At 42.6% G+C, this 22,263-nt stretch overlaps 1 protein-coding gene across 11 annotated transcripts in view; it reads left to right on the top strand.

Moving 5' to 3' along the window:
- LOC115207536 (protein 4.1) overlaps nt 1-22,263 on the top strand; it is a 277,383-nt gene that overhangs the window by 197,730 nt on the left and 57,390 nt on the right. For 10 of the 11 annotated variants that reach the window (XR_003881022.1, XR_003881023.1, XM_029774683.1 and 7 more), the window contains one exon: nt 7,874-7,978. Coding sequence is in view for 9 of the 11 variants with exons in the window: in XM_029774683.1 (XP_029630543.1) it covers nt 7,874-7,978 (105 nt within the window). In the remaining 2 variants the exon portion in view is untranslated. The remainder of the gene's footprint in view (nt 1-7,873; nt 7,979-22,263) is intronic. The other variant, XM_029774685.1, reaches the window with a different exon arrangement.

Raw genomic sequence — 22,263 nt, forward strand, 5'->3', positions numbered from 1 at the left:
ACCTTACTGGGATTGTTTTAAATTAAAATGGCCCCAAAAATAAAAAAAATGCTACTTAGCAAAGACCAATTTCTCAAGCAAGACTGTCTGGGAGTGGTCTGAGAGGGAAGGGTAAATCCAAAAACGAACTGTTGGCAGAGAGGTTTAGAGCTCTCTTTCTTATTGGTCTATTAACTAATTTACCTCCTGGTGATGAAATTTCAGGCGGTCTTTTCAAACAGGTTACACTAAAATGGCATTATCATTATTTTTACAATTTTACAGTATTATTCCAACCTCATAGTGTAAATATATATAAAACACAGGAAAATCACATTTTGGACTGCACTGGGCTTTTAATAGCTCATGCTAATGCCATACAGTCCACTCCATACAGACCCTACAACCACATCCATGTCTTCTCTCCACAACCATGGGGACTGTGTTGAGTGACAGTAAGAGTTCATAAGTACTTCCAGAGTCTTACACCACCATCTCTTCAACCATAATGAGCCAAAGGAGACACTCCCCCCAGCTCTGGCCTTGAGATATAAAGGAACAAATAAGAGAGGGAGGGAGCATACATCTGCATCTGTTTCCCTGGCAACGGCTTGCTCTGTCTGCCTGCCACCACGGAAACCAGGCTCTAGGGAAAGCAAGCAATGAGCCGCACAGAAGCTTGCTCCCTGGAGAGCAGCACACACAGTTCACACACACAGCTCGCTGGCTTTGACCCCAAGGGAAAAGCGTGTGTGTATCTGTGTGTGTGCAGCAGCACCCATAGTTTGAACTCTGGGATCTACAGACCAGGGTACCATGCTACTGTGCTGGTTTCAGAGTGATGTTTTGTTATGTACGAATGTATACTTGAAATTACACACAATCGTTTTTCCCTATTTTTGTTCAAGTTACATGAAGGTATATCATCGCTAGAATGATTTGCGAAAGTGCCGCCCCATCAGTCAACTCTCTTGGCTAGAATTTCTTTGGACATTTCACTAACTTCACAACTATTTTCACAGTTATTCTGTCTTTCCTTCCCAGGAATGTGAACAGAAAGTAAACCATTTGGATACAGTTATATGAGTGACATTCGATAATCCACTGTTTGTTCGGACCACGTATCATGCAGAAAGCAATCTTCCTCTAAAATTCTGTTTTAATTTTCCCTGGCAAGTATTTTATGAATTCTGACTGTAACACAGCACTCAAGGGAAGAGCTGTTCTAGTCTGTAGACAACAATAGATAGCAGCTGGTGTCATGATGGCTTCCCTATCTGGTTGGGGATGATGTTGGGGAGAGACACATTTTGTTGTGTTGATACATACATACATGACGATAATAAACCTAATTCCAGTAATAAAAATGTGTGCATGTCAACAAAACCATGCAGTCCATTGCAAAAATGTACCATGGTAGTACAATGAAAAAAATACCATGGTATTATAATGTATTTTCGGTCACTACCATAGCAGGAAAATACCATGGTATTTTCCTGCCATGGTACTGACCAAAAAAACATGATAGTACCATGGTAGTTTTTTCATTGTACTACCATGGCAGGAAAATACCATGGTATTTTCACCAGTACCATGGTATTTTCCTGCCAAGGCAGTGACCAAAAAAAACGTTTAAAAAAAAATTTGTACTAGCTACCATGGTACAAAAATGAATCATGGTAGTACAATGAAATGGTTTTGCACCAGCAGCATGTAGTGAAACATGAATGCATGGTAGTTGTTTACAATGTATTATGATTGTCTGTGTCCCACCATTTTTCAGGTAAAGTGACCAAAAACAAAGTAATATATGGTACTCATATAAAGCAACTATGACTACCGTAATTTCCGGACTATAAGCCGCTACTTTTTTCCCAGCTTTGAACCTCGCGGCTTAAACAATGACGCGGCTAATATATGGATTTTTCCCGCTTTCAAATTAAAAAATAAAAATTAAAACACATTCTGTGACGTGCTCAGTTTTTTGGTGGCATGAAGCTTTCATTAGACCAATGAAATTGCCGAACAGGTTAAGGTCAAACAACTTTTTTGTTTACTGTTTAGATTAAATCGAGCGCGCTCAAACTTCCCATCATTCTGATTACGGTAGTCATTTTGTCACCCTCATCATGGGAAAGACACGGAGAAATGCATATGATGCAGCTTTAAAGTTGAAGGCGATTGATCTGGCTGTTGGAAAAGGAAATAGAGCTGCTGCATGGGAGCTTGGTCCGGAGCAATGACTTTCTTGGTAGGCACTGTTTACTGCAAATTTTTTATTTTTTGTTACAAGCCGTGTTTCGTTAAAGGCTATTTATTTTTGTTACAAGCCGTGTTTCATTAAAGCCTGTGTAAAGTTCATTTGTTTCAATGTACCGGTAGGCACCTGCGGTTTATAGACATGTGCGGCTTATTTATGTTCAAAATAATATATCTTTTTTTTAATTCAGTGGGTGCGGCTTATATTCAGGTGTGCTTAATAGTCCAGAAATTACGGTACTCGCTCTGCAATGGTAAAGCGTAGGCCTAGTACCCTCTTAAACCCCTTTATCTCATAGTGAAAAGCCACAACACACATGGTCTAATAGCATAGTATATCCTCTTAAACCTTGGGACCTGGATAGGGTATGGTGAGAAGAATGAAGGGAGTCTGAAACTGTAAAGATTTAAAATAGTTTATCTGGTGCTTCTCTCTTCAATACAGTTTTCAGTTGTCTCTCTCGCATTCCACTGACTTGGCTACGCTTATACAATTCTAAATAGCCAACATACTTGTCACGTCCTGACCATAGAAAGCTCTTATTTTCTATGTTAGAGTAGCTTGTTTTTCACTTGGGGGTTGTCGTGTCTTTGGGTACCATTAAACTGAAGACATGTTTATCAAATAACTCCCTGTAATTATTATTACGCGATTAAACTGATTAATCGTTTAACTGTAATTAACTAGGAGATCGGGGCACCAAGGAAAATATTCAGATTACAAAGTTATAATTTTCCTAATATAACTTTCCTATATTATAAGATATATTATATTATATTATATTATAGTATCTGACGGACTATCTTCTGGTTTAAATAGTGTATTCTACCTCGTCCAGTCTCATTCCAAACGTCGTAAATTGTTGTATCTACACGAACCCAGTCTTCACTAAGTCATCCATACATCAACTGTCTTAAAATCATTTATTTACTAAACAAAGTAATTCACAGAAAGCATACAAACAGTAGTTATCGTCACAAAGAATTGGTAGAGTAATGTGCCCTAGTGGGCTAAACCGGCATGGCGGCTTGTTAAATAAACAAGGGGTTGGGGGCAGCGGAGAAGGCAACAGAGTTGATAAATTTTAACAATTGATATGCTAATCCTTTGCACATGAACGCTCACTCATTTGGGAACAATTGCAATCAATATATATTTACGCTCAGTGTGTCATCGGGATCCTTGTTGGAGAGTTTTTGTCCTGTTGGAGAGTTTTTGTCCGCGTTCTCTCTCTCTCGGTTAGAATGGATCTTTCAAAGTGACATTCATTAATGTCGTTATAGAATGGATGTTTCGTCGGTCTTCGCGTTCGATGATATCAAATTTCTAGCTGCAGACTATTAATTAATATCAAAGACGTGTTATTATTCTGTCGGTATCGATAGTCTAAAAGTTTAACCACGTGGCATGGTTAAACTTCAGTAGAGGAATGCATGGTCAAACCTTGGCTCTCTCTTCTGAGGTAAGCTGGTCTCCAGAAAGTAACCCTGGGTGGGCTTATATACTGAACGTAGAAAAACTGTCACATGACACCTTGTCCTGTCTGTGTCCCTGGGGGCGTGCCGATGACTGAGTTAAGCTTTGAACAGAAATACAATTCTATCACATTAACATCAGTACTTAGCCTCTCAACATATTCCAAATAGCTTTAATCTTATTAAATCATTGTATGCAACCATTTAGATGCAAGTCCCATAGCTGAGGCTATTATATAAACCTTAGTATGGTAATATGGCAATATTGTCTCTAATGAGTATCACAAAATTGTACCAAGCGGACCAGTTCGTAGCTGGATTCTTCACCGATCTTTTATACCTTCTCCAGAACATAAATGTCGTTCGGTTCCCCAATTCTGTGAGTTGGAAGAATTCCTTTGTCTCTCTATGAAACCCCTCTCTGTCTCAAAACTGGGCCATGAGGCCGGACATTCTCCTTTGGAATTTTATGACCCCTCTCACCACAGCCTGGGTGGGGGGAGGTAGGTAGGGGGATGGTGCATAGAACACCCAGAGGGCAAAGGGAGGGGGTTCAACTGTGTTCTCTGTACCCAGAGAGAGGGCAACGTCATGACAGGGTTATGGGATATTGTTTATGTGTAGTTGTATTGTAGTCATGGTTCATTTATTCTTTATTTGTTTTGTATTTTTCTAAAGTTTCACTTTCTAATAAATTATGTGGAACGCTACTCACGCTGCGCCTTGGTCCGATCATTATTATGACGCACGTGACAGAATATCCTATCATACCAGGACCAAGCAGCGTGACCAGGTGAAGGAGTCCTGGACTTGGGAGGAAAGCCAGGAGTGGAGGACATCCTGGATGTGGGATGAAATCATGGCAGGAGACAGAAGCTTGCCATGGAAGCAGGCGGAGGCAGCGAAGGAACATCAACGACGACTCCGGGGTTCGCAACCACGACGGAAGCCCGAGAGTCAGCCCGAAAAAGTTTCTGTGGGGGCGGCACATGGGGTGGTTGGCGGAGCCAGGTTTCAGACCAGAGCCAACTCCCCACACTCACTTTAAGGAGCGTGTAACCGTTCAGGCACCATGTTATGTGGTGATACGCACTGTGTCTCCAGTGCACATTCACAGCCCGGTGCACTCGGTGCCAGCTCCTCGCACTTGCCGTGCGAAAGTGAGCATCCAGCCAGGATGGGTTGTGCCGGCTCAGCACTCCTGGTCTCCAGTACGTCTCCTTGGTCCAGGATATCCTGCGCCAGCTCTACGCACTGTGTCACCAGTATGCCTTCACAGCCCAGTGCGTCCTGTGCCAGCGCCCCGCACTTGCCGGGCTAAAGTGAGTATCCAGCCAGGACGGGTTGTGCCAGCTCTACGCTCCAGACCTCCAGAGCTTTCGGCGACAGTTCCCAGTCCAGAGCTTTCGGTGACTGTTCCCAGTCCAGAGCTTCCGGCGACAGTTCACAGTCCAGAGCTTTCGGCGACAGTTTCCAGTCCAGAGCTTCCGGCGACAGTTTCCAGTCCAGAGCTTTCGGCGACAGTTTCCAGTCCAGAGCTTTCGGCGACAGTTTCCAGTCCAGAGCTTTCGGCGACAGTTTCCAGTCCAGAGCTTTCGGCGACAGTTTCCAGTCCAGAGCTTTCGGCGACAGTTTCCAGTCCAGAGCTTTCGGCGACAGTTTCCAGTCCAGAGCTTCCGGTGACAGTTTCCAGTCCAGAGCTTCCGGCGACAGTTTCCAGTCCAGAGCTTTCGGTGACAGTTTCCAGTCCAGAGCTTTCGGCGACAGTTCCCAGTCCAGAGCTTTCGGCGACAGTTCCCAGTCTAGAGCTTCCGGCGACAGTTCCCAGTCTAGAGCTTCCGGCGACAGTTTCACAGTCCGGAACCTCCAGAGACGGTCCACAGTCCAGAACCTCCAACGACGGTCCACAGTCCGGAACCTCCAACGACGGTCCACAGTCCGGAACCTCCAACGACGGTCCACAGTCCGGAACCTCCTGAGATGGTCCACAGTCCGGAACCTCCTGAGATGGTCCACAGTCCGGAACCTCCAGAGACGGTCCACGGTCCGGAACCTCCAGCTCCATGGCCGGAGCTTTCCTCTGCGCCGATGCTCAGTCTAAGCACGGTGGCCTTTCTAGCTCCAAGGCCAGAGTCTTCTTCTGCGTTGATTTCCAGTCCAGGCACAGCGTCCACTCCAGCTCCAAGGACAGTGTCTTGTTCTGCGTTGGTGTCCAGGCACAGCGTCCAGTCCCGCTCCATGGCGGGAGTCTTCCTCTGCACCAAGATCCAGTCCAGGCACAGTGTCCAGCCTGGGTCCATGGCTGGATCCGAGGGATGAGAGGGTTCTTCGGCCCGCAACAGAGCCACCACCAAGGATGGTGGATCCATGAGCTGAGGGGGTTCTTCGTCCCGCACCAGAGCCGCCTCCGATGCCGGCGGATCCGCGGGATGAGAGGGTTCTTCGTCCTGCACCAGAGCCGCCACCAGCACTAGGCACCCCCCTAACCCTCCCTTTTTTGTTTCAGGTTTTGCGGTCGGAGTCCGCACCTTTGTGGGGGCGGAGGGGTGTGTGTCTTTTTTCTAGTTATTATTTTCTATGTGGGGTTCTAGTTTAGTTTTTCTATGTTTGGTTGATTTGTATGATTCCCATTTAGAGGCAGCTGGTAATCATTGTCTCTAATTGGGGATCATACTTAAGTAGCTTGTTTTTCACTTGGGGGTTATGGGATATTGTTTATGTGTAGTTGCATTGTAGTCACGGTTCATTTATTCTTTATTTGTTTTGTATTTTTTTTAAGTTTCACTTTCTAATAAATTATGTGGAACGCTACTCACGCTGCGCCTTGGTCCGATCATTATTATGATGAACGTGACAATACTAAACAACTATTTGTAAAAAGGAATTAATTATAATCATATATCATAGATACATTTTCATGTAATTCTCATCATATCCCTAAAAACAGCAAGTTGCAATGTTTCCCTTTCTTTACACTCTGTGCGAACATTAGTTTGTCCTGTTGCCATGATTACGACAAACTAGCTTGACTGGCGCTAACTTTAGCCAACGTTAGCTTCTATGCTAATGGACTTTTAAAAATTAATTCAACTATCCAAACATCATAAAAAAAACACCTATTATATCATTACACTCCACTTAACTTGGTGTTTCACATCCTATTCTTTATAATTGCTCACCATGATATTACATTTATCTGGTGCTTCTCTCTTCAGTTGGCTCTCTCATTCAACGGACTCATTTACCTGGCAGATTAGCGTGAGAATGAGAGCACGTGACGTAACCACTAGAGCGAGCAGCTTCCTCTGTGGGCCGAAACAAGCGCAACACCTCTTGACTATAAATACAGTAAATGATTACAAAATATCAAGGATTAGGCTACCATATATCTTACATTCTCCCACATTTTAGGTTGGCAAAAAAGGGAACCCAAAGATGAGCAAAAAAACAGTACTATTAATACAGAAAGTATTAACCCTATTTCTCTTTTCTTTGATGTTACAGACAAATTTGGACCAACAATACTAGCCTGCCTCTGACTTTATCAAAAACTTTCCCATACTGGTATATAAATTCATCAATATAATACCAAGCAAACTCTTTTGACCTTGGTGGGTTTATTTAATGTATTATACTGCCATTGTGCTATGGTAACAGACAATTAATAAAGATGGTACCATTTGATACTTATTGGTACCATTTATCCTAATTGTGAGTTACCATGGTATAATGTAGGATGCCGGTTAAAACCATGGTATTTCCAGGATTCACGTCTACCATGGTATTAATGATGCAATACCATGGTATTATTTAGGTGCATGGCAGTAACATCATACTTGAAAGCTAAAACCATGGTACATTTCCATGATTCATATTTATACCATGGTATAAATTATGCAGTACCATGGTAATATTTAGGTATAATGGTAGTACCATTGTAGTACCATCATGATTCAGACTATACCATGGTATAAGTGAAATGACCATAGTAGTACCATGGTATGAATGAAAGTACCATAGTAGTACCATGGTACATTTTTGTAAGGGGTGCCGTAATGCTTTAATCAGTGAGGCCAGGTCACATGGTCAGAAATCCCCTGACTCTTGATTAAATAACACTTTATTTGTGGCACGTGTGTTTGTGTGTGTGTTTCTACAGAAGCACTGCAAAGGACAGGCCCTGCTGGACATGGTGTGTGAGCACCTCAACCTGCTGGAGAAGGACTACTTTGGCCTGACGTACAGCGATGCAGAAAGCCAAAAGGTCAGTGCCTTGTCATGGAGCTGCTGTGACCATTAATTTACCACTCCTGCTCTTTTCCCCTCCTTTCCTCCCCCGCTCTCTTTCTCCCCCCTTCTTCCTTCTTCCTCTCATGAAATACTGTCTTCAGAAAAATCATAATAACAGATGACATAGCAGGAGGAGGAAACATCAGAAAACATGGCGCCCTAAACTGGAGATGGCGAAAACATGGCACTCTAAATGTGTGTTTTAGGTATACCCTACCTCTGTACACCTCAACCCCAGGCAAGGTATGTAATGCAGGCCCAGCTCCATGAGGGGGCAAAAGAGGGCTTAGCCCCCTCAATTGAAACGTGTGCCCCCTCAGTTGAAGTTTAATGTCCCTATATAAAAATAGCAAAAAAGACCAAATGATTGAGTGACAAGGTTGTTGCAAAATCTGTTGAGGGGGAGCGGGTTGAGGAGGAGGCTTGAAGTGCTGGACATCTTATTATGACATGAATTATCTGAATTAAGTTCACAGAATTATACCTAGGAGTAGCGGCTTCTATTAAGGAACTTTTAATGTCTTTTGAGGTAGCTAGCTAACAAGCTTGTGTGCACATCTGCACCTGAAAAACACGTCTTATCTTTTTGTAGTTGATAAATCCAACATAAAACGTGATAACTAGGCCTATAGTATCCTTAACTAGTGTTGAAAACGTTAATCCATTCAATATCTTCTGAATCACGCTTGTAACGTCAGTACAGTAGCCTATGCTTCGGAGGAGGGAGGGGCAGATGGCCTAAACACACACACACCGGCAAAGATTTTCAGCTGGCTGGCAGGCAGACACTAGAATAAGTTTCTCAGTGACAGACTCAGCGCTTTGCATAGGTGCTTTGTTGCGTTTCTTTGTGGGACTAGAAAAAAGGCCTAGAATGTAAAATAATGTTACTAACCAGTTCCCATGCTTTTAAAATAACGGTTCTGTTCCGGAACAGTTTTGATGACTTTTGTTTCTGTTTCTGTTCCTTGAAAAACATTGTTCTTTTACGGTTTTTGGTTCTGTTCCCTGAACCGGTTCCAACTCCGGGGTATTAGCCTTAGCCTATTTACCAAGCTTGAATCAGGTAATCTGCCATGATGGATATCGGAAATTGGCTTCGCCAACGTACCCAAGCAAAGCCAAAAGAAGAAGGCGAGCAATGAGCAACAGCAGCAGCAGCAGCATCAAACCACCGAGGCCAGCTGCCAAGCCCAGCAGTGAAGATGCCTGTTGAGCTCTAGCTAGCTCCACGTGCAGATCCTCCCCACCCTTCCACAAGCACCATCAGGATAATGGCTCCACAGCCCCCTCCACCAACTGTTTCTGATGATCTTGAAACAGAGGAGCCAGCCCAGGTTAAATCAAATTGTATTTGTCACATACGCGTGTTTAGCAGATGTTATTGCGGGTGTAGTGAAATGCTTGTGTTTGTAGCTCCAACAGTGCAGTAATATCTAACAAGTAATATCTAACAATTTCACAACAATACACACAAATCTAAAGTAAAGGTATGGAATTAAGAATATATAAATATTTGTGCGAGCAATGTCAGAGCGACATAGATTAAGATACAGTAGAATAGGATAGAATACAGTATATATATATGAGATGAGTAACGCAAAATATGTAAACATTATTAAAGTGACTAGTGTCCAATTTTTAAAGTGGCCAGTCTATGTATATAGGGCAGCAGCCTCTAATGTGCTAGTGATGGCTATTTAACAGTCTGATGGCCTTGAGATAGAAGCTGATTTTCAGTCTCTCAGTCCCAGCTTTGATGCACCTGTAGGGACCTTAGCTTCTGGATGATAGCGGGGTGAACAGACAGTGGCTCGGGTAATTGTTGTCCTTGATGATCTTTTTGGCCTTCCTGTGACATTGCGTGCTGTAGGTGTCCTGGAGGGCAGATAGTTAGCCCCCGGTGATGCGTTGGGCAGACCGCACCACTCTCTGGAGAGCCCTGAGGTTACGGGCGGTGCAGGTGCCGTACCAGGCGGTGATACAGCCCAACAGGATGCTCTCAATTGTGCATCTGTAAAAGTTGAGGGTTTTAGGTGCCAAGCCAAATTTCTTCAGCCTCCTGAGGTTGAAGAGGCGCTGTTGCGCCTTCATCACCACACTGTCTGTGTGGGTGGACCATTTCAGTTTGTCCGTGATGTGTACGCTGAGGAACTTTAAGCTTTCCACCTTCTCTACTGCGGTCTTGTCGATGTGGATAGGGGGGTGCTCCCTCTGCTGTTTCCTGAAGTCCACGATCAGCTCCTTTGTTTTACTAATGTTGGGTGAGAGACTATTTTCCTGGCACCACACTCCCAGGGCATTCACCTCCTCCTTGTAGGTTGTCTTGTCATTGTTGGTAATCAGGCCTAACACTGTAGTGTCGTCTGCAAACTTGATGATTGAGTTAGAAGCGTGCATGGCCACGTAGTCATGGGTGAACAGGGAATACAGGAGGGGGCTGAGCACGAATCCTTGTGGGGCCCCAGTGTTGAGGATCAGCGAAGTGTAGGTGTTGTTTCCTACCTTCACCACCTTGGGGCGGCCCGTCAGGAAGTCCAGGACCCAGTTGCACAGGGTGGGGTTCAGACCCAGGGCTATGGTGTTGAATGCATAGCTATAGTCAATGAACAGCATTCTTACATAGTTATTCCTCTTGTCCAGATGGGATAGGGCAGTGCGATGGCGACTGCATCGTCTGTCAATCTAAGAGGGCGGTAAGCAAATTGAAGTGGGTTTAGAGAGTCAGGTAAGGTAGAGGTGATATGATCCTTGACTAGTCTCTCAAAGCACTTCATGATGATAGAAGTGAGAGCTATGGGGCGATGGTCATTTAGTTCAGTTACCTTTCTTTCTTGGGTAAAGGAACAATGGTGGACATCTTGAAGCATGTGGGGACAGCAGACTGGGATAGAGAGAAATTGAATATGTTCGTAAACACTCCAGCCAGCTGGAGGATGCGGCTAGGGATGCCATCTGGGTAGGCAGCCTTTCGAGGGTTAGCACGCTTAAATGTCTTTCTCACGCCAGCCACGGAGAAGTAGAGCCCACAGTCCTTGATGGCGTGCTGTGTCGGTGGCACTGTTATCTTCAAAGCGGGCAAAGAAGGTGTTTAGCTTGTCCGGAAGCAAGACTTCGGTGTCTGCGATGTGGCTGGTTTTCCCTTTGTAGTCCATCATTGTCTGTAGACCCTGCCACATACGTCTCGTGTCTGAGCTGTTGAATTGCGACTCCACTTTGTCTCGATACTGACGTTTTGCCTGTTTGATTGCCTTATGGAGGGAATAACTACACTGTTTGTACTTGGCCATATTCCCAGTCACCTTGCCATGGTTGAATGCGATGGTTCACACTTTCACTTTTGTGCAAATGCTGCCATCTATCCACAGTTTCTGGTTAGGGTAGATTTTAATAGTCACAGTGGGTGCAACATCTCATACACTCAGTCACCGTATCAGTGTTTTCGTCAATGTTATTCTCAGAGGCTACCCGGAACATATCCCAGTCCACGTGATCAAAACAATGTTGAAGCGTGGATTCCAATTGGTCAGACCAGCGTTGAATAGTCCTTAGCATGGGTACTTCCTGTTTGAGTTTCTGACTATAGGAAGGGAGGAGCAAAATGGAGTCGTGATCAGATTTGCTAAAGGGAGGGCGAGGGAGGGCAGTGGTCGAGTGTTTTAGCAGCGCGAGACCTATAGTCAATGTGTTGATAGAACTTTGGTAGCATTTTTAACAAATTTGCTTTGTTAAAATCCCCAGCTATAATAAATGCGGCCTCAGGATATCCAGTGAAGTTCTTTGAGGGCCGTTGTGGTATAGGCTTGATGGGGATATACACGGCTGTGAATATAACCAAAGAGAATTATCTTGGGAGGTAATAAGGTCGGCATTTGATTGTGAGGTGTTTTAGGTCGGGTGAACAAAAGGACTTGAGATCCTGTATGTTATCACAATCACACCATGAGTAGTTAATCATGAAACAAACACCCCCGCCACTCTTCTTCCCGGAGAGATATTTATTGCTTTCTGCGCGATGAACTGAGAACCCAACTGGCTGTACAGACTAAGACAGTATATCCTGAGAGAGCCATGTTTCCGTGAAACAGAGTATGTTACAGTCCCTGATGTTTCTCTGGAAGGAAATCCTCGCCCTGAACTCATCAACTTTATTATCCAGAGACTGAACATTAGCAAGTAATATACTCGGAAGTAGTGGGTGGGGTGCGCACCTCCTGAGTCGGACTAGAAAGCCACTCTGAGAACCTCTCCTCAGCCGGCGGTGTTTTGGATCAGCATGTAGGAAATAACATATAAAAAGCGAAATTCTGCAAAGTTTCCTAAGAGCTAGAAGCACTGCAGACCTATCTGCCTGCGCCATTCTTTTTGAGAAAAACGCATTGACTGTAGCCTAGAATCCTACCCTAGCCACAGGTTTCTGTCCAAAAACTTTCATTTAATAACGACTGGTTTATGGGAAGAGAGTGGCTGGAATACTTGGTTACTGCAGGTGCAGTATTTTGTTTCCCATGTCGAAAGTTCTTTATTGGGTCCAATGCTAACGCAGACAAGACTTTCAACCAACCTGGGTATTCTAACTGGAAGCATGCTACTGATAGCACCAAAGATTTGCTAGGCATGCATCAAGGGAAGTGCATTTGAAATGCACTGCACTGTGGAAAGAAAAACAAGATTGAAGTGCTATACTGAGGTGTCAACACGTCTTAACGATGGGCAGCTGGCAAGACATTTGTTGGCGATTGTGGACATGATTGAGTCCCTTGTTTCAAACCAGCAACCACTGAGGGGGACATTGGACGTTACAAACTTGCTGGGCCAGCACTGAAGAAGCATGCTACACCTGAGGAAAGCTCAACTAATCCAACTGGCATTTGAGGGGGATCTTACAAGAAGATGTCGGGGAGAATGTAATGATCGATTACTCAGGAAGTTCCACAGAGCATCAAGGAGGCTCCAACTCCTCTGAAAAGGTAAGCATCAATCTAGCTGGTTGGTTTTTATCAACATTTTGCTTTAGTGTGTAGGGCATTGTCCATGGTGCTACCAAGAGAATTCTCTTTGATTATAATCACAGTCGTGTACATACCCCCCCCCAAGCAGACACCTCAACGACCCTGAAAGAACTTCTTTGGACTATGTAAACTGGAAACCACATATCCTGAGGCTGCATTTATTGTAGCTGGGGATTTTAACAAGGCTAATCTGAAAACAAGGCTCCTTAAATTCTATTAGCATATCGAATGCGCGACCCAGGTATTTTGCCACATCACAATGTGTTTCTGAAGGGGACATATAAGCCTATTTATTTGGTAAAACAGGTGCGCATGGCTGCACCAAACTGTAGTAGGCTGTAGGCTATGTTTTGGTTATTTGGATCGCAATTTGCTTTTTGTTTGCTGCGTTTGCTTACTGTTAATTTAACTAGCCTAAATATAGATTCTGGCATGCCTTTATCGATCAGATATTTTGTTTATTAGGCCTACTGTATGACTTGGTACCACTGTTTTGTTCTGTTCGCATTCATTTGTTCGCATTCGCAGTTGTTGGAATTCTAAGCCAAACTGCTATTAAGCCATTTTGTTTGCATTCATGAATAACTAGGCTACTACTTTCAGCATTTAGTTTGCATTATTTTGGTAAGACAGTTGTGTGATCGGCTGCATTCACATAGGCTGTTTGTAATAGGTGAATTACACTATATACATTATATATACAAAGTATGTGGACACCCCTTAAAATGTATGGATTCGGCTATTTCAGCCATACCCATTCCTGACGTATGTATAAAATCAAGCACACAGCTATGCAATCTCCATGACAAACATTGGCAGTAGAATGGCCTTACTGAAGAGCTCAGTGACTTTCAATGTGGCACCGTCATAACATGCCACCTTTCCAACAAATCAGTTTGTAAAATTTCTGCCCTGCTAGAGCTTCCCCGGTCAACTGTAAGTGCTGTTATTGTGAAGTGGAAATGTCTAGGAGCAACAATGGCTCAGCTGCGAAATGGTAGGCCACACAAGCTCACAGAACGGGACCGCCGAGTGCTGAAGTGTGTAGCGCATATAAATAGTCTGTCCTCGGTTGCGACACTCACTACCGAGTTCCAAACTACTTCTGGAAGCAACGTCAGCACAATAACTGTTCGTCAGGAGCTTCATGAAATTGGTTTCCATAGCCAAGCAGCCGCACACAAGCATAAGATTACCATGCGCAATGCCAAGCGTCGGCTGGAGTGCTGTAAAGCTCGCCACCTGTGGACTCTGGAGCATTGGAAACAAATTCTCTGGAGTGATGAATCACTCTTCACCATCTGGCAGTCCGATGGACAAATCTGGGTTTGGTGGATGCCAGGAGAATGCTACCTGCCTGAATGCATAGTGCCAACTGTAAAGTTTGATGTATTAAGAATAATGATCTGGGGCTATTTTTCATGGTTCGGGCTAGGCCCCTTAGTTCCAGTGAAGGGAAATCTTAACGTTACAACATACAATGACATTCTAGAAGATTCTGTGCTTCCAACGTTGTGGCAACAGTTTCGGGACTACCTTTCCTGTTTCAGCATGACGTTGCCACCGTGCACAAAGCGAGGTTCATACAGAAATGCTTTGTCAAGATCGGTGTGGAAGAACTTTACTGGCCTGCTCAGAGCCCTGACCTAAACCCAATCGAAAACCTTTGGGATGAATTGGAACGCCAACTACGAGCCAGGCCTAATCGCCCAACAGTTCCCGCAGCAATGCTCCAACTTCTAGTGGAAGGCCTTCCTAGAAGAGTGGAAGCTATTATAGCAGCAAAGGGGGGCCAACTTCATATTAATGCCCATGATTTTGGAATGAGATGTTCGACGAGCAGGTGTCCACATACCTTTGGTCATGTAGTGTACCAAAGCAACCTGATTTGTCACAAGCGGTTGAGGTTTTGGAGCCAGTTCTGTCTGGAGATGATAATCAATTGTGTGTGTGTGTGTGTGTGGTGTGTGCGTGTGTGTGCGTGCATGTGTGTTTATGTGTGAGAGAGTATGAAACAATAGAGGTAAACACAGTAAATGCTGAAAGATGTTATTTTCACAGCATAGGTACCTCTGAGAGCAGGTAGGTCTCCTCTTCAATTTAAGGCTTATCTCATGGTAGCCTATATTGTCTGGGGTCCTCAGTGACTCTCAGCCAAACAAGATGTGATTAAAATGTCCTTCCCAGCTAGCACATTCCATGGATCATTTGAAGTTGTGGGAATATACGTTTTTGGTTTCCCATTGGTTCTGGGAACGAAGTCATAAGTTTCCTGACCGGTAAAACCTAACGTTTTTTTTTTTGAATGTTCTGAAAACAGAAGTGAACATTTTGCCTGTTCTGGGAACGTACAATTTTAGGTTGCAGGGACACTGCTAGCTCAGGTTAATTGTTTTGAACTCCAAGCACAGATAAGATACATGGAAATGAATTTGATTTGCTTAGGCATTAATCATGCAAATACATTTATTTTTATTGTGGCACAATAAATCACTGAGATTCAAGGATGGAGAAAGCATGCCATGTTTTTTTTATATTCATACAAAGCTGTTAATTTTAGTCTATTTAAACAGACCCAATTTCAAAGGAAACAAGCACTCATTAAGATAATTAAGAAAACTAAACACAATAAGATAGAGGGTATTTAGTTGATGCTGAGAAGGGAATGTACTGTATGTTACTAAAGTTTTCTTGTGATTTTTTTATGCGAAGTTTTCTTAATGTTCTTGGAACAATTTGAGAACATGACTTTAAATAGAACCATGAGGGAACTTGTAGGAAATGTTACTCTGAAGTACACCAGTTGAATTATTTTTTATATATATAAAGAAAAATGGTAGCTGATTAGTATGCTGTTCCATCAAACTCCGACCTTGCTGGGGGTCCAGAGAAACAGTGATGCACCAGTGCCTAGAACCATTACCAAAAATGTAATTCAAGGTAACTATGTTTGAACTTTTAGGAAACGTTCTGTTAAAGTAATAACATAACAAGAAAATAATGTTATTTTGTCAATTTCCTTAAAGATGCACTATGCAGAATCCTTCGCCGTTTCATGGTTGCAAATATTCTATTAGTTTGCCTAATTCCAGTTTATGTGACAAAACAAGGAAGCATAGTGTAGATAATCATTGTACCATCTAAACTGCTGTGAAATACCTTTTCCATAACCAAAAAGATTGTATTTTCAACTTTTTGACGCCAAAACGAAACTTAAGAATGGGAAGCATAGAAATAGCACACATAGAACAGATCTACCTTTTCTTAGACTTCCTTTCAATGGGAATGACAGCCCTATAACACAGCCCTATAACACACATTTCTTTTGTTTCTCCAGTTTTATACACAAGACAAGACAACACAAAACAATATAAATAATATACTCAAATACAAAAAAGACAACAACAAAAAATTTGCTTTAAAGATACCGTACTTTAGACAAGTTAAACACACCGGGCAGATGGCTACAAAGTTTAAAGGGCAATCTGTAGTACAGGGACAGAGCAAACACCTCAACATTGTTCCTGTAAACAGTCAAGGGATAGGGGTGGAGAAATGCAACCACTCACAGACAGTCATGGCCACAGACCGACCATCCACTGGACCAAAATAAAGTTTACAATGCTTTAAAAGAAAAAAAATACTAATAATCATTTTATGTAAGCGTGAACAAAATGTTAAAAAAAACAGGGCAAAACAAGCTCACATTTTAGTCTCTGACCGTGCAAGATGAACACGTTATCTGCAGGTCACAATCAATAAGCACATTATCAACCTTAATGCCCCCCCTCCCCCCAAAAAACTGAAAGAAATGCTCATCCAACCCTTAAGTCACAGGGGAGTCAAATACAGACTTATTTTTGTTTTAATATGAATGCCATCAGTGGATGGACTGTTTAAAGTAAGACCGGAATGGAGCCCAAGCCTCATAAAACAGTTTGGGGTTCCCACGTGTATTGAATTACATTTTTTATAGTTTCAGAGAACACAACACATCTCTCACCCAATTTTTATAAGATGGGGGAGCTGCCATCTTCCAGTTCTGTAGTATTAGCCGTCTAGCTAAAATAGTTGTATAAGCAACAGTGTCCAACTAGATTCTTGACAGAGGGGTACCTATGGGCAGTACTCCAAAAAGGGCTGTAAAGGGAGACGGATCTATAACAGTGTCATATATGTCAGAGAAACATTTAAATAATAATTCCCAGAAACCTGACAGTTTATGACAGCCCCAAAACATATGCAACAGTGTGGCTGATTCCGTTTTACATCTGACACAGGTAGGATCAAAATTTGAGAATATTCTTCCAAGTTTGTCCCCGGACCAGTGGATACAGTCAACCACTTTGAATTGAATGAGGCTGTGTCTAGTGCTAAAAGAGAACGATTGCACCCTGTGCAGCACAGATTCCCAGGTGTCTTCCCCAAGTTCCTCCCCCAAATCCTTTTCCCATCGAGTTTTTTAAGGGACCAAATATGGGTTCTGTAAGTCATTAATGATTGCATATACATCTGAAATTGCGCCCCTAGGAAGGTTGTTCAGCTCAAAGATGCTCTCTATAGCTGTATTCGCAGGCCTATGGGGAAATTCAGGTGTGTTAGCTCTGACAAAGTTCCTAGTCTGGAGATAGCGGAAAAAGTGGGATTGGGGGAACTTGAACTTTTCCTGTAGCTGAGCAAAAGAGGCAAATGTATCATCAAAGAATAATTGGGCTAGTGAGGAGAGGCCTAGTGAGTGCCAGATGGCAAAAGCCCCATCATTCAAAGATGGAGGAAATTAAATGTTCTGATTGATTGGGCCTGAAAGAGAAAAGCCTTGGAGGCTAAAGGCTAAACGGAACTGATTCCACATTTTAAGAGACTGCTTTACAATTGGGTTGACACACCTTTTGCCTAGGGACACTGGGAGAGACGAGCACAACACAGAAGAAAGTGCAGCAGATTTACACTATTCAGACTCCATCTGGACCCAGAGTGGTCTAGGGTCAGTAGGATCAGTCTGCAGCCAGTACAGAAGGGCTCTGAAATTTGCAGCTCAATAGTATGTCTGAAAATTTGGTAGAGCTAAACCACCCAATGCCTTAGGCTTCTGTAAATGTTTTCTACCAATCCGTGGTACCTTGTCATCCCAAATAAAATACATGAATATTTGATCCAGTGAATTAAAAAAAGATTTTGGAATAAAAATGGGTAAACATTGAAATAATATAAACATTTGGGCAACACATTCATTTTAATAAGATTGTTTCAAACTGTCTGCTAGAGCATACAACATTTTCCTGAAACAAATTTGAATATTTCCGTTTCACTTTAACTCCCACATAGGTTAATTGATCCCGGACAATCCTAAACTGAAAACTTGTAAAAGAGCACTTTAAAGCAGCCTTATTTACAGGAAAAAGCTCACTCTTGCCTAGATTCAGCTTGTACCCTGAGATTGATCCAAACTTTTTAAGAACAGATAAGGCACGTGGCAATGAGGTATCAGGGTTGGAGATAAACAAAAGGAGGTCGTCAGTATATAGCGAGACTTTCTGCTCTAAGCCCGTGCTGATTATACCTTGAATGGCATCATTAGAGCATAGTGCAATGGCGAGAGGCTCGATTGACAAAGCAAACAACAATGGGGAGAGTGGACAACCCTGTACGGATCCACGGTGCATGGGAAAATAGTCAGAGGACAAGTTGTTAGTCCGTACAGAAGCCATGGGGGAAAAATAAAGAATCTTTATCCATGCAATGAATTTGGGGCCGAAGACAAATCTATAAAGGGCAGCTGTTAGGTAGTCCCACTTTCCGCATCAAGTGAGACCACCATCTCCTGGTCCCCCGACGCTGGGGAGTACAGTATATTCATAAGGCGTCTAATATTGAAAAACAAATGCCTATATTTCATAAAGCCAGTCTGGTCAGAGTGTATTACTTGGTGCAGCGAGCCTTCCATACAAATTGCTAAAAGCTTGGCTAGGATTTTGTAATCACAGTTTAAAAGCGAGATTGGGCGATAGGATCCACATTCCAGGGGGTCTTTGTTTTTCTTTAATAGTAATGAAATTGAAGCCTTAATACCTCAAAGACTAGGCGGTAGCTTTGAGGTATTAAGGCACTCTGCAAATAATCGAGACAAGAATGGGCAAAGCAGACCAGAAAACATCCTGTAAAATTTGGTTGGAAAACCGTCCGGACACGGTGATTTACCACTTTTCATTGCGGACACTGCTGTTGCAGTGTAAATTCTTCTTCTAGACAGTCATGGGAGTCTGTATCAATTGAAGGCATATTCAAGCCATTAAAGAATGAATCAGTCAGCAAAGGGTCTTGAGGAGATTCAGAGGTGTATAGCGCAGAGTAAAATTGTTTGAATTGATCATTGATCTCTTTATGTATAACTGTGGTGGCACCAGACAGGGTCCTTATTTGTGGGATTAAACGTGAGGCCTCAGATTTACGGATCTGATGTGCAAGGAGTTTACTGGCCTTGTCGCCTTGTTCATACACTCTGTATTGAGCTCGCAAGAGTAACTGTTCAGCTTGCCTGGTAGAAAGCTCATCAAATTCAGATTGGAGTAGTTGGCGCTCTTTATGTAGATCAGAGGAAGGGTCCGTAGCATACTTCTCATCCAATGTGGCTATGGATTCGCTCAGGTTCCGAAGTCGCTGAGAGCAAACTTTGTTTTGGTTGGCTGTATAACAAATAATTTGGCCACATAGGTATACTTTGAGAGACTCCCATATGGTAGAGCAGGACATACCTGGCGTTGAATTAGTTTCTAGGAATAAGGTGATTTCAGAAGAAATGAAATTGACAAACTCCTTATCTGAGAGTAAAATGGGGTTAAGACGCCATTGATAACACATAGGAGGTCGCTGGGGAAACTCTAGTTCAAGCACTAATGGTAAATTATCAGAAATAACAATACTCTTGTAAGTACACCGCCGAAGGTTAGGCAGAAGTTTTTTGTCCAAAAAGAAGTAATCAATGCGGGAGTATGTTTGATGAACATGAGAATAAAAGGAATACTGTCTATCTGTAGGGTGTAGGAAACGCCAGGCCTCACACATAGCATATTTCTGAAGAAAAGATTGAATAAGTAGGGCACTTTAAATGGGCCTGTAGTTCTTTGTGAGGACTTGTACAGTTGAAATCCCCCCCTAAAATCAACAAATGAGAATCTAAATTGGGTATAGCAGATAAAAAGGAAGAAATGAAACTTGTGTCATCACAATTGGGAGCATAAACACTAGCCAAAACAAGAGGGGTAGAAAACAGTTTACCGGTTACTATGACGTATCGTCCCTTAGGATCAGCAATAACCTCAGAAGCTACAAAGGGAGTAGATTTATCAACCAAAATGTCAGCACCTCTTGATTTACTATGAAAGTTAGAGTGGAACACTTGACCAACCCAGTCCCTACGCATCCTAAAATGCTCACCAGTCCTCAAGTGAGTCTCTTGTAGAAATGCAACATTTGCATTCAAACCCTTTAAGTGTGTTAGCACCCTCTTACGCGTCACAGGATTGTTAACCCAGGGGCAGAAATCCCGGGGGGGACGGGGGGGACACGACCCCCCCATCCTGGGAAAAATATGATTTGTCACCCCCAATATATCACTGAAACATAACTATGTAATTTAAATAATATTAATAATACGGAATGAAAGCAATTGTGCTGATTATAGACACTTAATAGCTCATTTTTAAGTTTCAAAAGATTGCGACCCCCCCACCCTTTGCCTCACAATGGTTTGATCCACTGCCAGTTCCTTAGCTTGCGAGGTAACGTAGAGGTCGTATCTACTGTCTGAAAGGCACTCAATGCACGTAACTGACGTGAGGTTAATCCAGTCAATTGCGCACACACACTAGCTGAATATGCAGAGCTAGCACGCAAATATTAACTATTAAGCTAGCTAGTACCTATTCCATTTATGTGGCGTCGTCAAAGATGGAATCTTTGCTATCGTCAATTTATTCCAAGATCAGCATGCATGTAAGTTAGTGCTTCAAAGTCCCTGTGATAAGGTTAGCGATAAACTGAACAGAACTACACTCTCTTCTACCATTGTTTTAAATATATTTAATGGTCTTGCAAAAGCTAAATTGTCGCAAGGGAACTTTTATTTATACATTTTATTTCACCTTTATTTAACCTGGGTAGCAAAGATTATAGCAAACACCACTGAATTGGTGCTCGCTAGCTTTGCAAATTCAGCTATTGTTAGAAGCCAGCCAATATGAAACAAACGATTAAAATTACAAAAGGTTGCAGCATATGTTGTGTAAATGGTGAACTCATACAGCTGTCAACTCGTCACTGCAATCCGTTTCACATTTGCTAGCTACCTTTTAGATCGAAGCCCATATAGAATGATAGAAGATAAGATGATAGAAGCCCATCTCCTTCTGTAAATAACCTACATACTGTGTGTGTGTAGCCAACCAGGTAGAAAAATGGCAGAAAAATGGCAGAAAAAAGACGAACATCAGAGTATTTTTCAGTACACCAAAACGCAAAGTAAGAACCCTAGTAGCCTAATATCTCAAAGACTAGTTGATAAATGTTCATAAGAAAGAAATGAAATTCTAATGGAAATGTTTCACAATGATGTCATTAGGCAGAGCAGACAACAGATGGCACACAGACAGCAGAGTTGGGGACAGATATGCAGGGACAGACTGGCAGAGACAGGGAGTCTCAGGTAAGTTTGTTGAGTCTTTGTTTGGCAACATTATGAAAGGTTCTCAATTTTTTTTACTTGTAAAATAGGAACATAATTGGAAAATGCCATGGATACCCCCACTCTCAACTTAAACTGGTGACTGAACTAAGATTTGTTAAAGGCAATGGTATTGCTGTTGTGATTAGTTGTGTAGTTTTGGGTACCGGTAGTTAGGAGTACGGCAAACACCTTATTTCTTTGGTTCCTCAATATACATTTACCATATTAAACGTAGGCTATGTGTTACAGCACTACTTTTGGTGTCCCCCTCAGGAATTGCTCTTGAGAAAATGTAATGTAATTGTCCCCTCCAAAGTTGATATCAGATTTTTGCCCCTGTGTTAACCCCTTTGATATTCCACTAAATGTACTTGATCATATTATCTCGGCCACCCTGAGCACTCCCGTTATACAACACTGTCATTTGAGCATAGAGTGGAAAAGCAATGAGTACCCAAAAACCCCAGAATAAATTGTCTCGGAGTAATAATGTACGGTACAAGATATTTGGAAAAAGTACAGAAA

This window comes from Salmo trutta, chromosome 14 (genome assembly GCF_901001165.1).
Source record: "Salmo trutta chromosome 14, fSalTru1.1, whole genome shotgun sequence".
NCBI lineage: Eukaryota > Metazoa > Chordata > Actinopteri > Salmoniformes > Salmonidae > Salmo > Salmo trutta.